Source organism: Elephantulus edwardii, unplaced genomic scaffold (genome assembly GCF_000299155.1).
Source record: "Elephantulus edwardii isolate Elephantulus edwardi_28Jun2011 unplaced genomic scaffold, EleEdw1.0 scaffold00010, whole genome shotgun sequence".
NCBI classification, from domain to species: domain Eukaryota; kingdom Metazoa; phylum Chordata; class Mammalia; order Macroscelidea; family Macroscelididae; genus Elephantulus; species Elephantulus edwardii.
Window position 1 is genome coordinate 27,476,437 of NW_006399760.1, and position 18,894 is coordinate 27,495,330.

General features: G+C 34.9%; 1 protein-coding gene across 2 annotated transcripts in view; it reads left to right on the forward strand.

Annotated features, from left to right (window-relative positions):
• KCNJ3 (potassium inwardly-rectifying channel, subfamily J, member 3) overlaps positions 1 to 16,413 on the forward strand; it is a 218,044-nt gene extending 201,631 nt beyond the window's left edge. Inside the window, exon 3 of one of the 2 annotated variants that reach the window (XM_006880781.1) lies at positions 14,506 to 16,234. In XM_006880781.1, coding sequence (XP_006880843.1) covers positions 14,506 to 15,092 — 587 coding nt within the window. In that variant the 3' untranslated portion in view covers positions 15,093 to 16,234. Of the gene's footprint in view, positions 1 to 14,505 lie in introns of both variants that reach the window. The other variant, XM_006880782.1, reaches the window with a different exon arrangement.
• Positions 16,414 to 18,894: the final 2,481 nt, after the last annotated feature.

The following is an 18,894-nucleotide window of genomic DNA, read 5'->3' on the forward strand; positions in this document are numbered from 1 at the left end:
GCTGCCAATTGGTCCAGTGGCAAGAATCTTTGTCTTCTTGACATTGAGCCTTAGTCCATACTGAAGGCTGCAGTCCTTGACCCTTCACAGCAAGGGCATGAGGTCCTCCTCAGTTTCAAACCAGGTAGTACACTCATAATAATGCTATAGTGTGGTTTTGTTATTCCTTGAATTTATCTATATTTTATGACAAAGTTCAGATGATTTTTTAAAATGTATGATTTTTTAAAATGAATGATTGAAACAGAAAAAATCTTTAACTTTTTATTAGAAATACCTATTCTTTTCATGAATACTCCATTATCTCTCCTAAATAGGTATCTATCTTCTATAGACTTTTATAATCTACACTTGTGTTTTTTCTTTGGCATACAGTATTTAATTCTCCTGGTCATTATTAAATATCTATTTTCCTTTTCTTGTGTTCTTTTGGAAACTTGGAAGCCTGAAATGTTGTATTTGAAGTCTTTATTGCTAAATGTCTTCCTGAAGCTTTGTAATCCAACAAATACAATTAGATTTTCTTTGCTTTTGTCTTTGCTGTTTTCTTACTGAAGAATAGTTTTTACTCTGCTTGAACAATAATGAAAAAATGAGAACACAGTGTAAGACTGAGTACTCGTAAATAATAGAGTATAATATTGGGTTGAATGAGTGCCAGAATCTTGTACTTCTCTCCAACAGTTGGTCTGTGTAGACAGAATATGTTCAGCTTTAAAGGTATTCCATTTATTTGAAAACTGCAATTTCTGAAGGCTATTTTTGTATCTTAATGGTTTTGCAACCTATATTGCAGAAAAGCCCTAACCAGAAATTTTAGCATTATTATTGAGCAGTAGGGTACACTGTGTTTTTGCTTTAGAAATAAAGTGGAAAATCCTAAGTTTCCTCATAACTTTTATGGCCTCAATTTGGTTCAGTTCTGTGTCACATACTGAAGAGCATGCAGTTATTACATCTTGGGTAATGGGAGAGATACTGGAAGTATCTAGAGAAGAAACATCTATAGGCCTTTTGTGAAGGTGATGTGTATACATTACTTCATGTCATTTCATCATTACCACAACCATGTTAAGGCAGACGGGTGGATTCAAGTTTATCTATCATGAATTTGACGCTAAAGAGATTTGTGTTGTTGAGTTGCGTGCTGTTAAGTCGGAACTAACTCATACCTGACCCTTCAGCTGGTTAACAGAGGTAATAAATTGCACAGAAGGAGACTGCCTGCAGGCCAGCTGCTGTTTTCAAACTGCATACCTTTGCACCCTTTGCACTGATAGCACAATTCTTTCCCACTAAGCCACCAGACTTAATTTCTTTTGTTACATGTTGATGTGTGATGGAGGTAAGGCTCAGTACTCAATGTTGTTTGATGTTACAGCCCAGGCTTCTCTCAGTGAATGATCTCTAGAGCTGACATGACCTGTTACTCAGGTTGAATGTTCCTTAACTCTAGTCTTAATTTAAAATTTTCTCTTGTTCCTTCTTTTTGCTACACAAAATTTACGAGAGAGTTAAGAGTGTAGATCCCTAAGCCCAATTCCTTGGATTCATTCTACCTTCTCTATTTTATCTATGGAACTTATCTATCAGGGAGCCTGTAGCCTGAGACAAAATTTTCAATTCTAGAAAATAGGCACAGATAGTGAGAACAAAGATAATATGTAAAAAGTATCTTGTCACATAGAATGTCTAATACTAGTAGTATCATTATTGTATAACTGATTAATTTGAAGATTATTTCCTTTTGTTTAGTGCAGATGTTAAGACATTTATAAGACAACAGTCTCTTTCCATCTCTTCTTCCTCCCTTCCCCCTGACTTTTTCTCATTCCTTTCTCTTCTCCCTGATCTTTTTTTTTTCCTCCTCAGCTTTCCCTCCCTTCCTCAAAACAACAGCTGTATTAGCTAAGAACTTGGAAAAGCTCTGACTGTGCAAAATTATTGATTATGTGATACTCTCTGTGTTACAACATCAGACAGTCCCATTACGCTGTGGTTATTTATTTTAGTACATCATGCCCCACCTTGTGTAGGCTGCATTGACCCAATTGTTTGTCAGGAGAAACAGTAGAGAATAACTGAGAAACATTCTGAAAGGTTAATTCATGTCTTTTCAAATAACATCTTACCATGCCAGCTCCACTTTCAAAACTTTTAGGTCTGTTGTTCAAATAAACATTCAGTTCAGTTGAAGAGATCAACTAAAGCACCTCCTGGGAAGGCAGAATCAGGAAAAAGAACTCTAAAATATAAAGAGATTATTAGATTACATTTCTTCTAACCAGTGGTTAAAGTGCTTGGCTGTTAACCAAGGGGCTGGCCTTTTGAAACCACAAGCTGCTCAGTGGGAGAAGAATGTGGTGGTCGGCTTCCATAATCATCTCAGCCTTGGAAACCCTATGGAGCAGATCTGCCCTGTCCTTCAGCTTCACTGTTGTTGTTGTGAGCCGTCGAGTCACTTGCGACTCATAGTGACCCAATGTACCACAGCCCTAAACTCTACTCTGTCTTGTGCCAATCACACTGTCTCTGACAGACTTACCCCAATCACCCGTCACTGAATCAATCCACCTCCTAGAGGGCCTTCCCTCCTGCACTGTCCCTTCACCCTCCCAAGCATGATGTCCTTCTCCAAGGACCGGTCCCTTCTTACAACATGTCCAAAGTATGTTAGACGAAGCCTCAGAATCCTTGGAACCAAGGAGCCTCCCGGTTTAACCCTCTCTAGGATTAATCTGTTTGTTTTCCTAGAAGTCCATGGTACTCTCAATACTCTTCTCCAGCACCACAGATCAAAGGCATCAATTCTCTTTCTACCCTCCTTAGTCGTCGTCCAACTCTCTGATGCATAACAAGTGATAGCAAAGACCACAATCTGTATCAGACGCACCTTGGTCTCCAGAGAGAAACCATTGCTCTTCAGTACTTTTGAGAGGTCCCTGACAGCAGACTTCCCCATCACAATACGTCTTCTAGTTTCCTGGCTACTGGTGACAAGAGTGTTGACTGTGGAGCCAAGCAAACTAAAGCTGTGAACAGTCTCAATCTCTTCACTGTCTATGCTGATGCTGCCAATTGGTCCAGTGGTCAGAATCTTTGTCTTCTTGACATTGAGCCTCAATCTATATTGAAGGCTGCAGTCCTTGATCCTCTGCAGCAAGCACTTTAAGGCCCCAGAAATAGGTGGTATACCAACTACTTGTTTCAGCTAACAGATGCTGCCCTGGATGTGCTCACCAAGTTGTGCCAAGAAATCTGGAGAACAACCATTTGGCCAACTGACTGGAAGAGATCTATATTCGTTCCCATCCCAAAGAAGGGTGACCCAACAGAGTGTGGAAACTATAGAACAATATCATTGATTTCACATGCAAGCAAGATTCTACTGAAGATCATCCAAAAATGACTGGAACAGTACATCAGCAGAGAACTGCCAGAAGTCCAGGCTGGGTTTAGAAGGGGTCGTGGTACTAGGGATATTGTAGCTAATGTTAGATGGATCTTCTCTGAAAGCAGGGAATACCAAAGAAATGTCTATCTGTGTTTTGTTGACTATGCAAAGGTGTTTGACTGTGTGGATCATAACAAACTGTGGCTGACTCTGAGAAGAATGGGAAATCCCAGAACACTTGATCGTGCTTATGCGAAACCTATACTTGGACCAAGAGGCAGTCATCAGAACAGAGCAAGGAAAAACTGCATAGTTCAAAATTGGGAAGGGGGTACACCAAGGATGTGTCCTGTTTCCATACCTTTTCAACCTGTATGCAGAACAGATCATCCGTGAAGCTGGGCTCTATGAGGAGAAATGTGGGGTCAGGATTGGTGGAAGATCTGTCAACAAGCTGCCTTATGCAGATGACACGACCCTGCTTGCTCAGCGTCATTATGGGTTGGCATTAAATCAATGACAATAAATTCCCCCCTCATCCCAAATGGACACACTGACACTGAAATCATTTAGATGAAACAATGATATAAATTCTTCATCTGTGAATCTATGTACAAAATCTTTTCACAACATGTTTTTCATCTAAAGATTGAAAAGGCCCAGCTATTTCCAGTAGCAGCATCTGTGCCTTTGCCAGTTTCCACAGGGATGAGTGAGTGTTGATTTTCACCACGTTTGTTAAGTCTGGAATCTGGTTAAAACATGCAACCAGCCACACTGTGGTAAAGAGGGGTAATCGTAGAGCATCTTTGTAATAATAGCATTCACCTGCATATTTTTCAGTTCAAATGACACTGACAATTATGAATATAAACTTAGATTATTTAAAGATATTTCATTTTGAGCTAGAAATATTACAAGATAATACATTCTGAAAGAAGAATGCTGTGAAATGGGCTTGTTCTTAGAAAATGGAATTTTATCTTCTGTAAAGTGTCTTCAAAAAATCTGTATTTCATTTTCTTTTTCTTTATCATTTTTGTTGTAACTTGAGTGAAGAACTTGAAAAAGAATACTAGAGAGTTTTTTCAATCATCCATGCATATTTGCTCCTTAATATGACAGTACACCCCTTACCTGCTGATCCTCCATTCATTCCATACTGTCCTTCCCTTCACCCATTTCATAAGTGTTTGTTGTCTATTAATTTCTTTTCTATTCCTGCATTCTCTCCTTCCCCTGGCAATCTTACTAGACTGACTCTGTATATCATCATTTCTCTTGGTTTTGGTAACAGTGGTTTTGGAGCAGTATTTATTCTTTTGTGACTGATTTCACTCAGTGTATGTCTTCCAGACTCATCTATATTGTGTAGTGTTTCGCATATTCATCATTGCTTTCAAATGTTTTGTTTTTCATTTTTAACGACATTTTTAGACTAACTTTTGCAAAAATATATAATCTTTCAATTATACTTTATTTTAGTACATTATTATAGCCTTTTTTCCAGTTATCCAATTTGTAAAGCATTCATATTTATTATACATGTATTAATTTAATAAGATTTTATAATAATCCAGATTTTTAAAGCTATGTTTCTTGTTTGTTGAAAATATTTGTATACCAAAATATCCAAGTATGAAATAAATGGTAAAAAAAATTAGTTAAAGGGGCTGGGAAATAGTCTCTGAATAGTGAACATGCTGTGATACTCATTTTAGCCGTTTGGCTGGATGCATGCTTTTGTGATAGACCTCAAGTTTTCAAAGTTAACCTCATAATTGGGCATAGATTGGTGGAAGATCCTCAAAAAAATCCTCAGTGTTAAGAATATGCCTAACTTATTTATTTTTTAGTATCTTATCTTTTTGTAGTTTTAAACATTTGTAATGTCATCTTGATAATTTGAAAAAGAGAGTCGCTGACATCCAGTTATTTGTCTATATTACTAATTCCAGGTATATTACTAATATTCTAATATTTCCCACTTATATTCATGCAATATCACTGATTCCCAGGAAGAACAGGAATTATCAGTGAACACTGCAGAGCAATAAAATGTAGTGTCATTACTGAGCACCTTCTCAATACCATGCAGTTTATCCGACAGTCACAACAGTTGTATAAAGGATAGTGTTGATACCGCTATTTTAAGAACATTGACACTGGTTCTCTGAGAGCCTTAATGGAAGCTACTTAGGAATGAAATTGGCAGTTAAATGCATATTATTGTTATTGTTAGTATACTTCTCAGTTTTATAAGCTGCCTACAAATAGCAGTTCCTTCAGAATAAAGTAATTTTACATAGTATATTATTTAGTTCACCACTGGTCTTTTTTAGGAAAAAAATCCCCTGGCATTTTAGTAACAATATTTACAGGTATTTCTGTAGGATACCAATTCTCCATGGAGCACCTTAAAATGTTAATTGGTTGCATATTTTTTTCAAATTGAAAATTTTTTATAAGATTTACTTTCCTCAACCCCTTATTTTTCCTCCATTATAGTTTTTTTCCATCTTTCCATGGCTTCTGGTAAATATGTAGTATTAACTTATGGTAGGAAATGAAGAGCACCAGTCTTGCTATTGCATGTCATTATGATAAATACTATGGGCAGAATTTTGTGTATTAATTTCATAATTCATTCACTTCTAACATAAGAAAAACCCAACAAATAAAATGAACTGAAATGATGGAAACAATAAAATTTGTTTCAGTATTTATTATAACATTGTAAGAAATAATTGAAGAACTTGTTAACAAAGTTTAATCAAAATGTTTTTAGGGGTTTTTTTTATTTTAATCAAAGTTTATAGAGAACATGGATTTCCATTCATCCATTGTTGCACACTTTCCTCCCTGCCCACCCTTTCCCCCAAGTTCACTTTTCTCTTTGAAAAAAATATTCTTTCATTTTTATTCAGTATACCTCTCCTAGCCATTGACTTTGGCTATCAAACTGAGTTGTCATTTTTTTAATATATGATCAATTAGGGATTGCTTCATAGCTGATCCTCCACTGGGTTTTAAGAGACAGTAATTTCCATAGGAGGAGTTTACTCATTTTTCTCCCAAGAAACAGCTGGTGGATTTGAACCACATGTCTTTGTGTTGGTAGCAAAACTCCTTACCACTAAGTCACCGGAGCTCCCTATATGACTGAGTACTATTACACATATTTGGAATGTTTGTGGCCTCACAAGGGAACTGGATACTTTGTTAATGCAAATAAGGTAAATAGCAACTTTTGAATATGTAGACTACTAGTGAGGGAATTGATCAATTTTTCTATCCCACCATGCCTCTAGTAGCCTAGTGGTAAGAAACTATGCAGCAATTCCAAAAGAATGTAGTTCAAATCCACCATCTCCTCTGTGTCATTAACTGCTTCTAAAAACCTACTGGAGGGTCAGCTATGAGTCAGTTACAATTTGATGACACATAACAAACAAAACATGCATGAATTAAGCAGGTTCAAATGTAGACAATGGGAACCTCAATAACATCAAGAAAGAAACAGAAAGTACCATACATCCTTTTGGAATAGTTTCCTGAGCAAGATGTACCAAAAACAATCACATGAACTTTAAAGGCTGAGTTTAGGCAGAGTTTCACTGAAATGGCTATTGCATAGAGCCAGAGAACTTTCACATAGGCTTACTGCACGACTGAGGGGAGATGTCATAATAGGCAGGACTAAAAGAGCTGTGTGAAATTGCTCCAAGTCCTGGGCTGAAAGGTCAGAGAGCTGGCAAGCATACCTGAGAAACTGTCATGATTGAAGAATTGTATCCTATTTCCTATATTTATGGTAGCCTGTTACATCATTAATGAACCTCAAAATTGTGAGTACTATCCATATGAGTAGGAGCCAATAGTAATGAAGGAGAAAGTTGAACCTGCACTGAAGACATTGGCAAAAATGTACTGGGAACCTATAAGATATCAGTTGACTTGTTTCAATTAACAGATTCAGCCCTGCATGCACCCAGCAATCAATGCTAGGTAATTTGGGAGACAGCTGTCTGATTAATAGATTAGAAGTAGTCTATATTCATTCCCATTGCTAAGAAAGGTGATGCAACAGAATGTGGAAACTATCAAACAATACCATTAATGTTGCTGCTGATCATCCAAAAACAGAAAGAATAATGCATAGGTAGGGAACTGCCCGAAATTCAAGAAGGCTTTAGAGAAGGCCATGGCACCAGGGATATTATTGCTGATGTCATATGCATCCTGGCTGAAAGTAAGGAATACCAGAAGAGTGTCTATTTATGCTTTATTGACTATGTGAAAGCATTTGACTGTGTAGATTATAACAGGCTGTGGCTAACATTGAGAAGAATTAGAATCCAAGAGCACTTAGTTATACTCATTTGAAACCTATATTTACACCAAGACACTGTTGTGAGAACAGAGTAAGGGAACACGACATGGTTTAAAATTAAGAAGGGGAGTACTTCAGGGTTGTATTCTCTCCCCATATCTATTCAATCTTTATGCTGAGCAAATTATTCAAGAATCTGAATTCTATGAAGAATTTGGTATCAAGATTGGAGGAAGACTCATCAATCACCTGCCTTATGCAGTTGATACAACCTTGCTTGCAGAAAATGAGGAGGACTTGAAGCACTTGTAGAAGATCAGAGAATGAATACAGCCTTCAATATGGATAGCATCTCAACATCAAGAAAAAAAAATCCTTACCCTTGGACCAATAGACAATATCATGATGAGAAAAGACTGAAACTGTCAACAACTTCATCTTACTCAGATCCCCAGTCAACACCCTTGGTACCAGAAGTCAGGAAATCAGAAGACTTACTTCACTCGGACAGTCTGTAGTCAGAGACTTCTCCAAATTATTGAGAAGTAATGATATATGTTCGAGAACTATGGTGTGTCTGGTTCAAGTCATGGTGTTTCCAATCACTTGCTAAGCTTCTGAAGAGCTAGACAATGAATGAAAATAACAGAAGGATTGATGCTTTTCAGTTGTGGTGTTGGAGAAGAGTACTGAATATCCCCTGACTGCGAAAAGAGCAGATAAATACATCTTAAAGGAAGTACAGCCAGAGAATTCTTGAAGAAAAAGATGATAAAGCTTTGTGTCACATTTTTGGGGCATGTTCATAGGAGGGGCTCTTCCTTGGGGAGGAACAGGATGCTTGGAAAGGCAGAGAGTTGGCGAAGGAAGGGAAGACCTTCAATCAGGTGAATTGACAAAATAACTGCCATAATGGCCTCTAGAGTTTCAGGAAGCTTGAGAATGTCAAAGAACAGGACAAGGTTCAGATCTGTTGTTTGTAGATTCACTATGAGTTACACTCAACTTGACAGGACATAACAACAACAGTAATAGATTAGCAGACCCAATAGTAGAAGAGTGAATGTCTTGGGAGGGATAGTTCATATTAATTTTGTAAAGATAAGGTGTCGGGTATATAGGGGCATGTTTGACTCCATAAGAATCTTTTGTGTGCTGTTGATATTGTTGATGGGGAATCTTCCCTCTTATAGAGTTGCTGTTGTAAGGTTCTACTGAGTCATGGACAATTCATAAACAGCCGATATGAACTCTGCCCTGTCCTGTGCCATCCTCATCACCTCTGACATACTACAGCCATTGCTGAAGCCACCTTGTAAATCCGTTTCATTCTGGATCTTCATTGACTTAGCTGACCCTCCTTTTTTCCAAGCATGATGTCCCTTTCCAAGGACTAGCCTTCCCTAGCTGTGTGTCTAAAGTATAAAAAATGAAGCTTTGTTATCTTTTCCTCCGAGGAGCATTCTGGCTGCACTTTTTCCAAGATGTCTCTGTTTGTTCTTTTGACAATTCATGGGAGTTATTAGAGGTAAATCATGTCATTGCTTTGACAACATGGTTTTTTCTATCTAAAGACACAGTTAACAACCAATGTTAAATGAAAAGTATTTATTTAAAATCAATTAAAATGAAATGTGACCTCAGATAATTTTGTGGTTGTTAGGTACTGCCAAAGTCATTTCCAGGTTACAGTAGCCTCATGTACAACAGAAGGAAACACTGCCTAATTTTATACCATCTTTGTAATTATTGCTACGTTTGATCTCATTACTAATGAACTGGGTCAGTCACTGTGTCAATTCATCTCATTCAAGATCTTCCTCTTTTTTGCTGACATGTCTATAAAGCATTGTCTTTTATTCTCTAAGGACTGGTCCCTACTGATGACATGTCAAAACTATGTAGAATGGTTGAGGAGAAACTAAGAAAAGAGGAGATGAATAAGGTACACTGTATTGTAACAGATGAGAGAAATAACTGCTTAAAAGAAATATATGATTAGGTACTAATTACATGACAACTGTCTGTAATGAGTTGCATACTAAAGTGGACTGGGGGTGGGAGGAGGGAGTGTGTGTTTGTACAACAATGAAAGAACTTTTTTCAAAGAGAAGAGTAAACTGGGGTAGGGGCAGGAAGGAAAATGTGCAACTATGAATGAATGGAAACCCAAGTTCTCTATAAATTTTCATTAAAATGTCAATAGAAATAAAAAGTATATAGGACAAAGTATTGCTATCCTCATTTCTAAATAACAATCTAAATGTGTATCTTCTAGAAGATACATTATCATTTAAACACATCTGTTCTGCAGTCTTCCTTATTCTCTGTTCAGTTTTTGTAAGCCCACAAGATAACTTCAACCCTATGTACTCCATATTGAAACCTTGTACAAGCCCGAGTCATTCTCATAATTTCCACCATGTTCAACTCCACTGTGGCAATCACTGTAATCACTGTGGCAGTTCTCCTTGAAGGACTTTATCCACTTTGTGAATCCACTACTCTTCAAGCAGGCTGTGTTTTCCCATGACTAACCCCTCCTGACTGCATGTCCAAAATAGGTCTTGGCACATTTCAGTACGACGCTTTGTATTCTTCAGCTGCTCTTTGAAATCTGTCTCACTGTGTTTATCTCATCGTTTCTTCCTTTTGCTTTAGCTTCTCTACATTCTAGATTTCTAGATTAAATTTCAAAGTCTCTGCTGATATCCCTTTGGCCTTTTCTTTTCTTCTTGTCTTTGTAATGACCCTTTATTTTCAACATGTGTGATGTTCTTGATGTCATTGCACAACTTCTTCTTGACTTGATGTACAAAGCATTAAATGTATTCTTAAAATGGCTTTTAAATTCAAGTGAGATGAATCTATGGATTTATTTTGCCCTTGTGGGATTATTTTCATTTTGTTCAGTTTGAGTTTACACTTTCATAGAAGCAAGTGATGGTCTGTTCCAAAGTTAACCCCTACTGATCAGTCTGTTTGCTGATACTTACTTTTTCCACCATCCAGAGCTAGTCATTTGATTCATGTGTATTTTATCAAGCAAGATTCATCGGTATGCCCCCTTTTATAGGCTTTTGAAATGTGCTTCATTGAATGTATCATATTATTTCATTTGATCTCTGGCCTCATTTATTATATTAGTTCCATTTTTTCCCTAATATTTTAAAATTAAGAACCAGTTCTTTTTTGTTTCCATATTAATTCCATGACTGCTCGACTGGTCAATTTCAGACTGCAGAAGTTAGTAAAAAGTCTCAATTTTTTCATCATTGTTTTAGTGGTACATTTCGATAATAGTTATATTGACAGATCTTCCTTGGATATATGTGTATATTATGTTATCACTGACACAATTGTGCTTCAGGGCAGATACTGAAATGTTCTTTTTGTTGGTGAATGTGTCATCAAGTTTCTTAAATTAGTCATTCCTCACATAGAAGGTCATACAATTGTGTGACTTAAAATGACCATCAGGAGTCGAGTTTGACTCACTAATTCCTAGGATATTGAACTTTGTATGTTACATACAATTCATCTGTTACAACTTCTGATTTCCCCAGATTCATACTCTGTGCATTCTGTGCCCTAAGTAGTTGGGCTAAGGAAAGTGAAACTCTTAACAACTTCTTTTTCTCCACTTAACATAATGTTTATTTATCCAGCTTTGAAGCATGTTCTTTTCTTTTTATTGAGGTATAATCCATTTGAAGGCTGTAGTATTTGACCTTCATTAGTAAGTACTTTAAGTATTATTCCTTTTCAGCAATCAAAATTATGTCATCTATACAATTTCAAGTTGTTAATTTGCCTTCCTCTAGTACTGATGACAAATTCATAATTATGTAGTCAAGCTTCTCAGATTATTTGCTTTCATAAAAATGAGTAAATATGGTGACAGTAACACTGATACACACCTTTCCTAATTTTAAATCACTGACTGAAACGTTGGTAAGTGTGACAGCCAATTTAATGGAGTTTTGTTTTGTTTAGATTTTTTTTTAATTAAAATGGGATTGCAAATTAAGTGGTATAACTTAATAGTGTAGGGAGTTCTGGTAGCATAGACTGTAAAGCCGTTAACCCAAAGGCTTCGCTTCTCTGACTCTTTAAATCCACAGGCAGTTAGAAAGATCTATAATCTCATTCAGTGCTAAGTACAACCTTGAATCCTGGTGGAGGACTAGTTGTGAGTTGGTTCCTACTCAACAGCTGTGGAATTTTTTTAGGAATTAAAAATGAATATATGATTTATTTTTAATGTTAAATCAATGATTTTGTCTGAGAAGATAGTTTACAAGATAGATATTTTTGAGGATGAAATACTTATTTGTTTCCATCATATGTTAATGATAAGAACACTACATATTTGTCTTTTATTCTAGGTAGTGTTATTTTTCTTTATCTAAATTTACTAAAATAAAATCTAATAGATATATCAGAAAAACATTTTTCTCCTATCTTATTAAAGAATGACTTGATTTTTTGCTTATGAAATATTTAGTTATAGGCTTAAAAATTACCAAAAATATGGAAGATTGATATTTGTATGTGTTCTAAATGTACAAATTATTTTGTTAAGTTATTTTGTTTTCTAAATACAGGTACATTTGGTAGAATGGGGATAATTTTTGATATAATAGCAATTATGTGGTTTGATATTTACTTGGTATCAGCTTTATACTATTAGAGAGCTCAATGGGCAAATTATCTAAAATTAGATTTCAATCTATAATAAAGGAAGCATCATGAAAAAGCAAAACAAATAAAAGAGAAATTGGAGTCCTTTCCAGCTTGCTAAATGTATGCCCAAATAAGAGTACTAGAATCCTTATGTTCAAGCTAAGAATAACTTTTAACAGACTAGTGTGGTATGGATTGAATACAATATGATTGATTGATTGATAGAGGCTTGGATGGATGGATGGATGGATGAAAAGAGAACACCAAATGCCTCACATACAATGAGTATTCTCTGTGTAAATTTATATCGGGAATTACATCGTGTGCAAGTGATAAAACTTATTTTAATATAGATTTTAAAATTGTGCATTTTGTCTTAATTCTCTGACATATTTTATCTATGATTACAAATTAGAGAAAAAAGAAAAAATATTACTTTCTTCAAACCATGCCAGCTGTAAAAAACAATAGAAATAGCTTAATGTGACAGTTACAAGAGAATTTAAACAAATGAAGAAATAATATCACTAATTTAAATTATAATTAATTTGCAACACCCTCAAAAAAATTAATTTTTGAGATTGTATATTTTTATTTCTGTATTAGCTTCCATTTGTATAGCCTTTTTCAGAGTTCTGATTAGAAAGCAGTCAATTTATTTACTTTCAAAAATTCCTTCTTTGACCAAGATAAGACTTAATATGGTTTAAGGGGTTTTTTTTCACCTCTAAACTTCAAAAGATGAATATTTAGATGTTAACTGGCTTGACGGTAACTCCAGAGCTCCATGCTTTATGAAGATAACAATATCTAATAGTTTTTAAAAGCCTCAGAAATAACCTACCTGGGCTCCCAAGTCACAGCAGCATGGGGTAAATTATATATATATATTTAAGTAACTTGTGATAAGAAGCTGTGCTGCGATGCTGAAGGCAGACAGTTCGAATCCACTCACTGCTCCATGAAGAAGGATGGGCAATATCCTCCTGTGCAATTAATCGCCTAGGACAACCCACCAGAGGGTTGATTCAACTAAGGGTTGATTCAGACTCGATAGTTTACAACAACAATAACACAAAAGAGAAGTAAAAAAAAAATCAGACTCATTACTGTCAAGTTGGTTTGGATTCACAGTGATCCTCCAAGGTTTCTGAGGGTGTTAACAGTAACAGAAGCCCCGTCACTCCTGTGCAGAGCAGCTAGTGTGTTTGAACTGCCCACAATGTAGCCTTTTGGCTAGCATTGTAATACTTTATGGACTATGCTGCAGAGCTACCTGTCATTCTATTTCAGAGATTCTAGAGCAAGGACGAGTTAGAGAAATGAGTACAAATTTTATCATATAGATTAACAAATGTTGATTTTGGCCTTAGAGGTCCGGAAAAATGGAACCATCAAAACAATTTATCATGATTCAATAATTATCATGATTATCTTTTTTTACTTATTTAGCAAAATCTTAAAATAATTCTCTCAGTCCTCTATATCACATCACCAGCTTTCATTGTTAAACACACAATGTGAGAATGTTACTTATTTAAGAGGCAAACATTACATGGAATGATTCTAGAGCAATTGGTGGGCATAGGCATAAGATGACATATTTTATATCATTTTATTTAATGTTCACAGCAGTCCTTTCAAGCAAGACTTATTTTCTTTGTTTTACAGGGGGGAAAACAAAGATTAGATTAAAATAAAAATTATTTAATCTATTGCTTTTTGTATGATAGAAAATTTGTTGCACAATTTGTCCATTCATTTCCTTGTATAGGAACATTATGAAATTATTGCTGACATTTTTACTTTTGGGTTTATGTAAAGTACATTATCAATTATGTTATGACATACCTCAAACATGAAGATGAGCTCTGTTCTATGCTTTTCATGTATAGAGAGTATATGCAGACATTAACGTACAGCAAAGTTTTTAACATATTGTGTTATTCAGTCTCAAATCTCACTGGTTATTTAACTCAGCTATAAAGTGCAAAGTATAAATCAGAATGGAAAATTACCTTTTTAGGTTAAACTGGATGTCCATGAGCTTTCACTATGCATAATTTATCAAGAACTTTCTTTTTGCTCGTAGGGATGACTTGTCAAGCTCGAACATCATACACTGAAGATGAAGTTCTTTGGGGTCATCGTTTTTTCCCTGTAATTTCCTTAGAGGAAGGATTTTTTAAGGTTGATTACTCCCAATTCCATGCAACATTTGAAGTCCCCACCCCACCGTACAGTGTGAAAGAACAGGAGGAAATGCTTCTCATGTCATCCCCTTTAATAGCACCAGCCATAACTAACAGTAAAGAAAGACATAATTCTGTGGAATGCTTGGATGGGCTAGATGACATTAGTACAAAGCTGCCATCTAAGTTGCAGAAAATTACTGGCAGAGAAGACTTTCCAAAAAAACTCTTGAGAATGAGTTCCACAACTTCAGAGAAAGCCTACAGTCTGGGAGATTTGCCCATGAAACTACAACGAATAAGTTCAGTTCCTGGCAACTCAGAAGAAAAACTGGTCTCAAAAACCACCAAGATGCTATCTGATCCCATGAGCCAGTCTGTGGCTGATTTGCCACCAAAGCTTCAAAAGATGGCTGGAGGAGCTGCTAGGATGGAAGGGAACCTTCCCGCCAAATTAAGAAAAATGAACTCTGATCGATTCACATAACAACACACCCCCTTAGGCATTATTTCATGTTCAATTTAGTAACAGTCCAATATTTGGCTAATGAGATAATCCTCCCTAAGAAGTAGGAAAGATACATTTTCCTCAAAGTTCTATATGCATATTTGAGAACACTTCCCAAGTATTCTTGGTATTCTTGCTGCATAAGCAGCAAGATTCCACCAAGGAAGGACATCGCAAAGAAGTTCATCCTAATGGGCATGTATTATCACATCAAGCATGCAATAATGTGCAGATTTTGCATTTAGTTTTATGGCATGATTTATATATGGCATATTTATATTGTGTATTCTGGAAAAAAAATATATATATATTTAAAAGGGGTGGCATTCTCCCTGACATTTCTAACATATGTATTAAGCCAAACATGAGTGAATAGCATTCAGGGCGATAAAAATTTATATATATTTGTGTGTGTGTGTGTGTGTGTGTATATATATGTATTTAAATATATACACACACATACATACGTTCGATAAAATTGTGATGTTTTGTTCAAAGTTGTAGTTCTTGTGCATGTTTATTAGACAACAAAGGCTACTGGCATTAATTATTAATACCAAATATCTTAGCCTTAAATTATTTGTCATTTTAGAATCTTATTTAATGTTTTCTGCTGTTTAAGGTCTTCAGAAGTTTTCAGTTGTATTTTATACTGGAGAGTATCACAAGTTTGTACTATTTATGGCCCTGCAAAAATATAACCATTATGTATTTAACTTGTAAATTTTAGAGGATATCAGTACACAGTAAATAATTGACAATTTCTATAAATTTTTTAAAATATGATATTACTAGGGGAAAACAAACATTGGCTTATTTGCGAATTGATTATTTCTTGGCCTAAAGAAAATTTAGAAATCTGTTCTGTATACAACCAAATACAAATGTGATTTTGGCTTTTAAACAAATGCTGGTTCATGATAATAGAAAATAACCAACTTATGCTGAATATAAGGTAACCTAACTGAAATGATATAACTAAGGGTCCTTGTTTTAAACGGAGTCACTTGGAAATATTTTAACTGTTTTTCAGAGGTTTTTATCATTTTAAAGATTTATTTATCCTTATGGAGTCATGATACTGCAATGAAAACAGATGATAAATATTTATGCTTCAAATATGTATGTCTAATTGAGTCTCCTTTTTAATGCTGTTCTCTTGTTATGGCCTTTGTTGTAGCAGGGTTAATTAATTTCTTTGCCTGAAGAACCTATTCCATGCCTAGCATTCAAAGTTCAGGGAGAAGGTACTGTCCAATGATGACTTAATATTCGATATATAGAGAATATCTTACATATAAATTTATTTTATTTTAGATTTGTTTTTCTTATTTAAATAAATTTGATTTGGTGTCTTGGATCTCTGTTTGCACACAAATTAGCAGGTTTACATTATTTCCTGATTTATTTTTATTCATTAGCAAGTATTCATGGGAAAAGGAAGAACAAGCTCTTCCTGTGGATATTACTGCCTTTGAAAACCCACTGGGGGGGGTCAGCTGTGGGGTTCCAACTCAATAGTAAAAAACAACAACCTATAAAATAAAGATTTAGAATAAGTACCTATAAATAAAGATTTAGAGTGCAGAGGTCTTTATGAGTATTTTGAAGTTCTCGTTGAATATCTTGAAGTTTTCCTCTAAAACTTCTTTGGGCATAGCAATACAAAATCCTCCCAGAATTAATTTACTTTTCATTGAATCAAATTTACTTTTCATTGTATCAAAACTTAATGACTGATTTTAAGACTATTGCCAACTATTGCTCATTTTACAGCAATTCAGTGATGATTTTCTTATTGATAAATTACAACAGCAATTTTATCATTCACTAGAATAAAACCTTCTGGCTACCTCTGTATCAAACAAAATCTGTAGGTGCAAATATATACTAGGGCATTGTTACTGGCAAAATGATCAACCTTGAGTATCCATCCACTGTGAATAGAGCGAGTTGCCCTACTCTTGTATCCTCCCAAACATTCTTATTTTCTGAATGTAGTATGAAATAATGACGGGATAGGCATGAGGCCCATTGGGTATAATTAGTATTAACAATGAAAGAAACAACAAAGATAATTTAGTTTAATCACATAAACTAAAGAGCCATAATTTATGTGAAGGGTCATTTTAATTTGTCTAACGCCAAAAAGATGTGCTAAAAACCAAACTGTCCAAGTGCTTTCATTCAACAAAAAATTCTATGCTTTACCTGGTTTTATTTAATGAAGTTCAGACATAATTAAAACAAAAAAGTTCACCAAAGCTTTCCTGTAGTCCAGGAAGGGCATAGGCATGGGGCAGTCTGGAGAAGGATAAGAAATGAATGAGATCATTTCAGACAATCAAAATATTAATGAAGCAAATGAAACAAAGGCAACATGATGCAAAATGACTGGGTGAGGTAATAATTGCTTATACTAGAGGTAGTGAAAGATTTATAAAAGAGATGATACTTATTTAGAGACCTGAATTATGACAAAGAACCAGTACTGTCAGGATTAATTTTGTCAAACTATTCTAGTTTTTTGTCTTTTTCCAGAAACCAATGGGAAAGGTGTGATCTCATGGGTTTATATGGGGTTGTGGTGGGGGAATTCCAGCTTATACAGGGTGTACTAGTGTTGTTCTTAATAGTTCTCTTTTTCATTTTCAAAATGTCCTGGTTTAGATGATATACGGTCGGTCACCTTATTGTTGAATCTAATTAAATAATGAAATGATAATATATTTGGATAAAAATAAAGAATTGCTTTTTCTTCTTCTTTTGTAGATTTTTTAAAAAAATCTGATCATTTCAAGCAATATCATCTCAGTTTCTTTTATTTCTATCCAGGAGGACTTCTTATCAAAGTGATTGCATGTCATATTTGTTCAATCTCTTTGTCATATTTTTTAGGAGTGAAAGCTATGCATTTTATTGACTGAATAAAAATAAACTCTTTTATTTCCATTTGAGTAAATAGTAAGATCTTAAATCAAAGTGAATCAATGTCTACTTAGGCCAGGATATTTTCAGACCACTGATTTGGTGGCATCGGGAAGCAAAATACAGTAGGGTCATTGAATTGAATAATTCTATTTAACAACTGGATACTAGTCCCTGTTAAGAAATTTTATGACATAAATTCTATTATGATAAAGTACTTCACTCTTTTTATCAAAAGGATGTAAATAAAAGAATCAAAGCTACTTTGATAATGTTACTTTAGTTTAAATGTTTACCTTTCTCAACAATATGTAGACACATTTATAAGTGTATACCAAATTAAAAATAAGAATATTTTTTACCATAAATTTTATCTGAAAACAATCTTAAGCTATTTTCAATGTATTCATCTATGGCTTTCAATCCAATTAAAAAAGTATTCTGCTATCTTCTTACTTCAGTTCTCAAGGGTAGCGAGAGACCCTTTTTTTCTGGTCAGGTAGGGCTCAAACCTCTGTTCTTCTTGGAAGAAAAGTTTTGATTTTGGGCACCCTGGCTCAGATTTTGTTTATATTTTGGCATTCACTCTATACTATAAAAGGGGTTGAAAATGACTGCATGGCAGATTTTTGAGCTTTCCTTCAGAATTTATGCTTTAAATTATATTGTAATGGTACAAGTTACCATCAAACTAATTGTTTTTTATCTGACATGCAACCTATATTTAAATGTATAAGATCATTTAGATGACAGAAATATAACCTCTTGTACTCAATACTGTAGATCCAGTCTTTTAAAACTATATTAAATTTTTAAGAGATATTTGGGAGTAAATATTTTTATAGTGTACTTG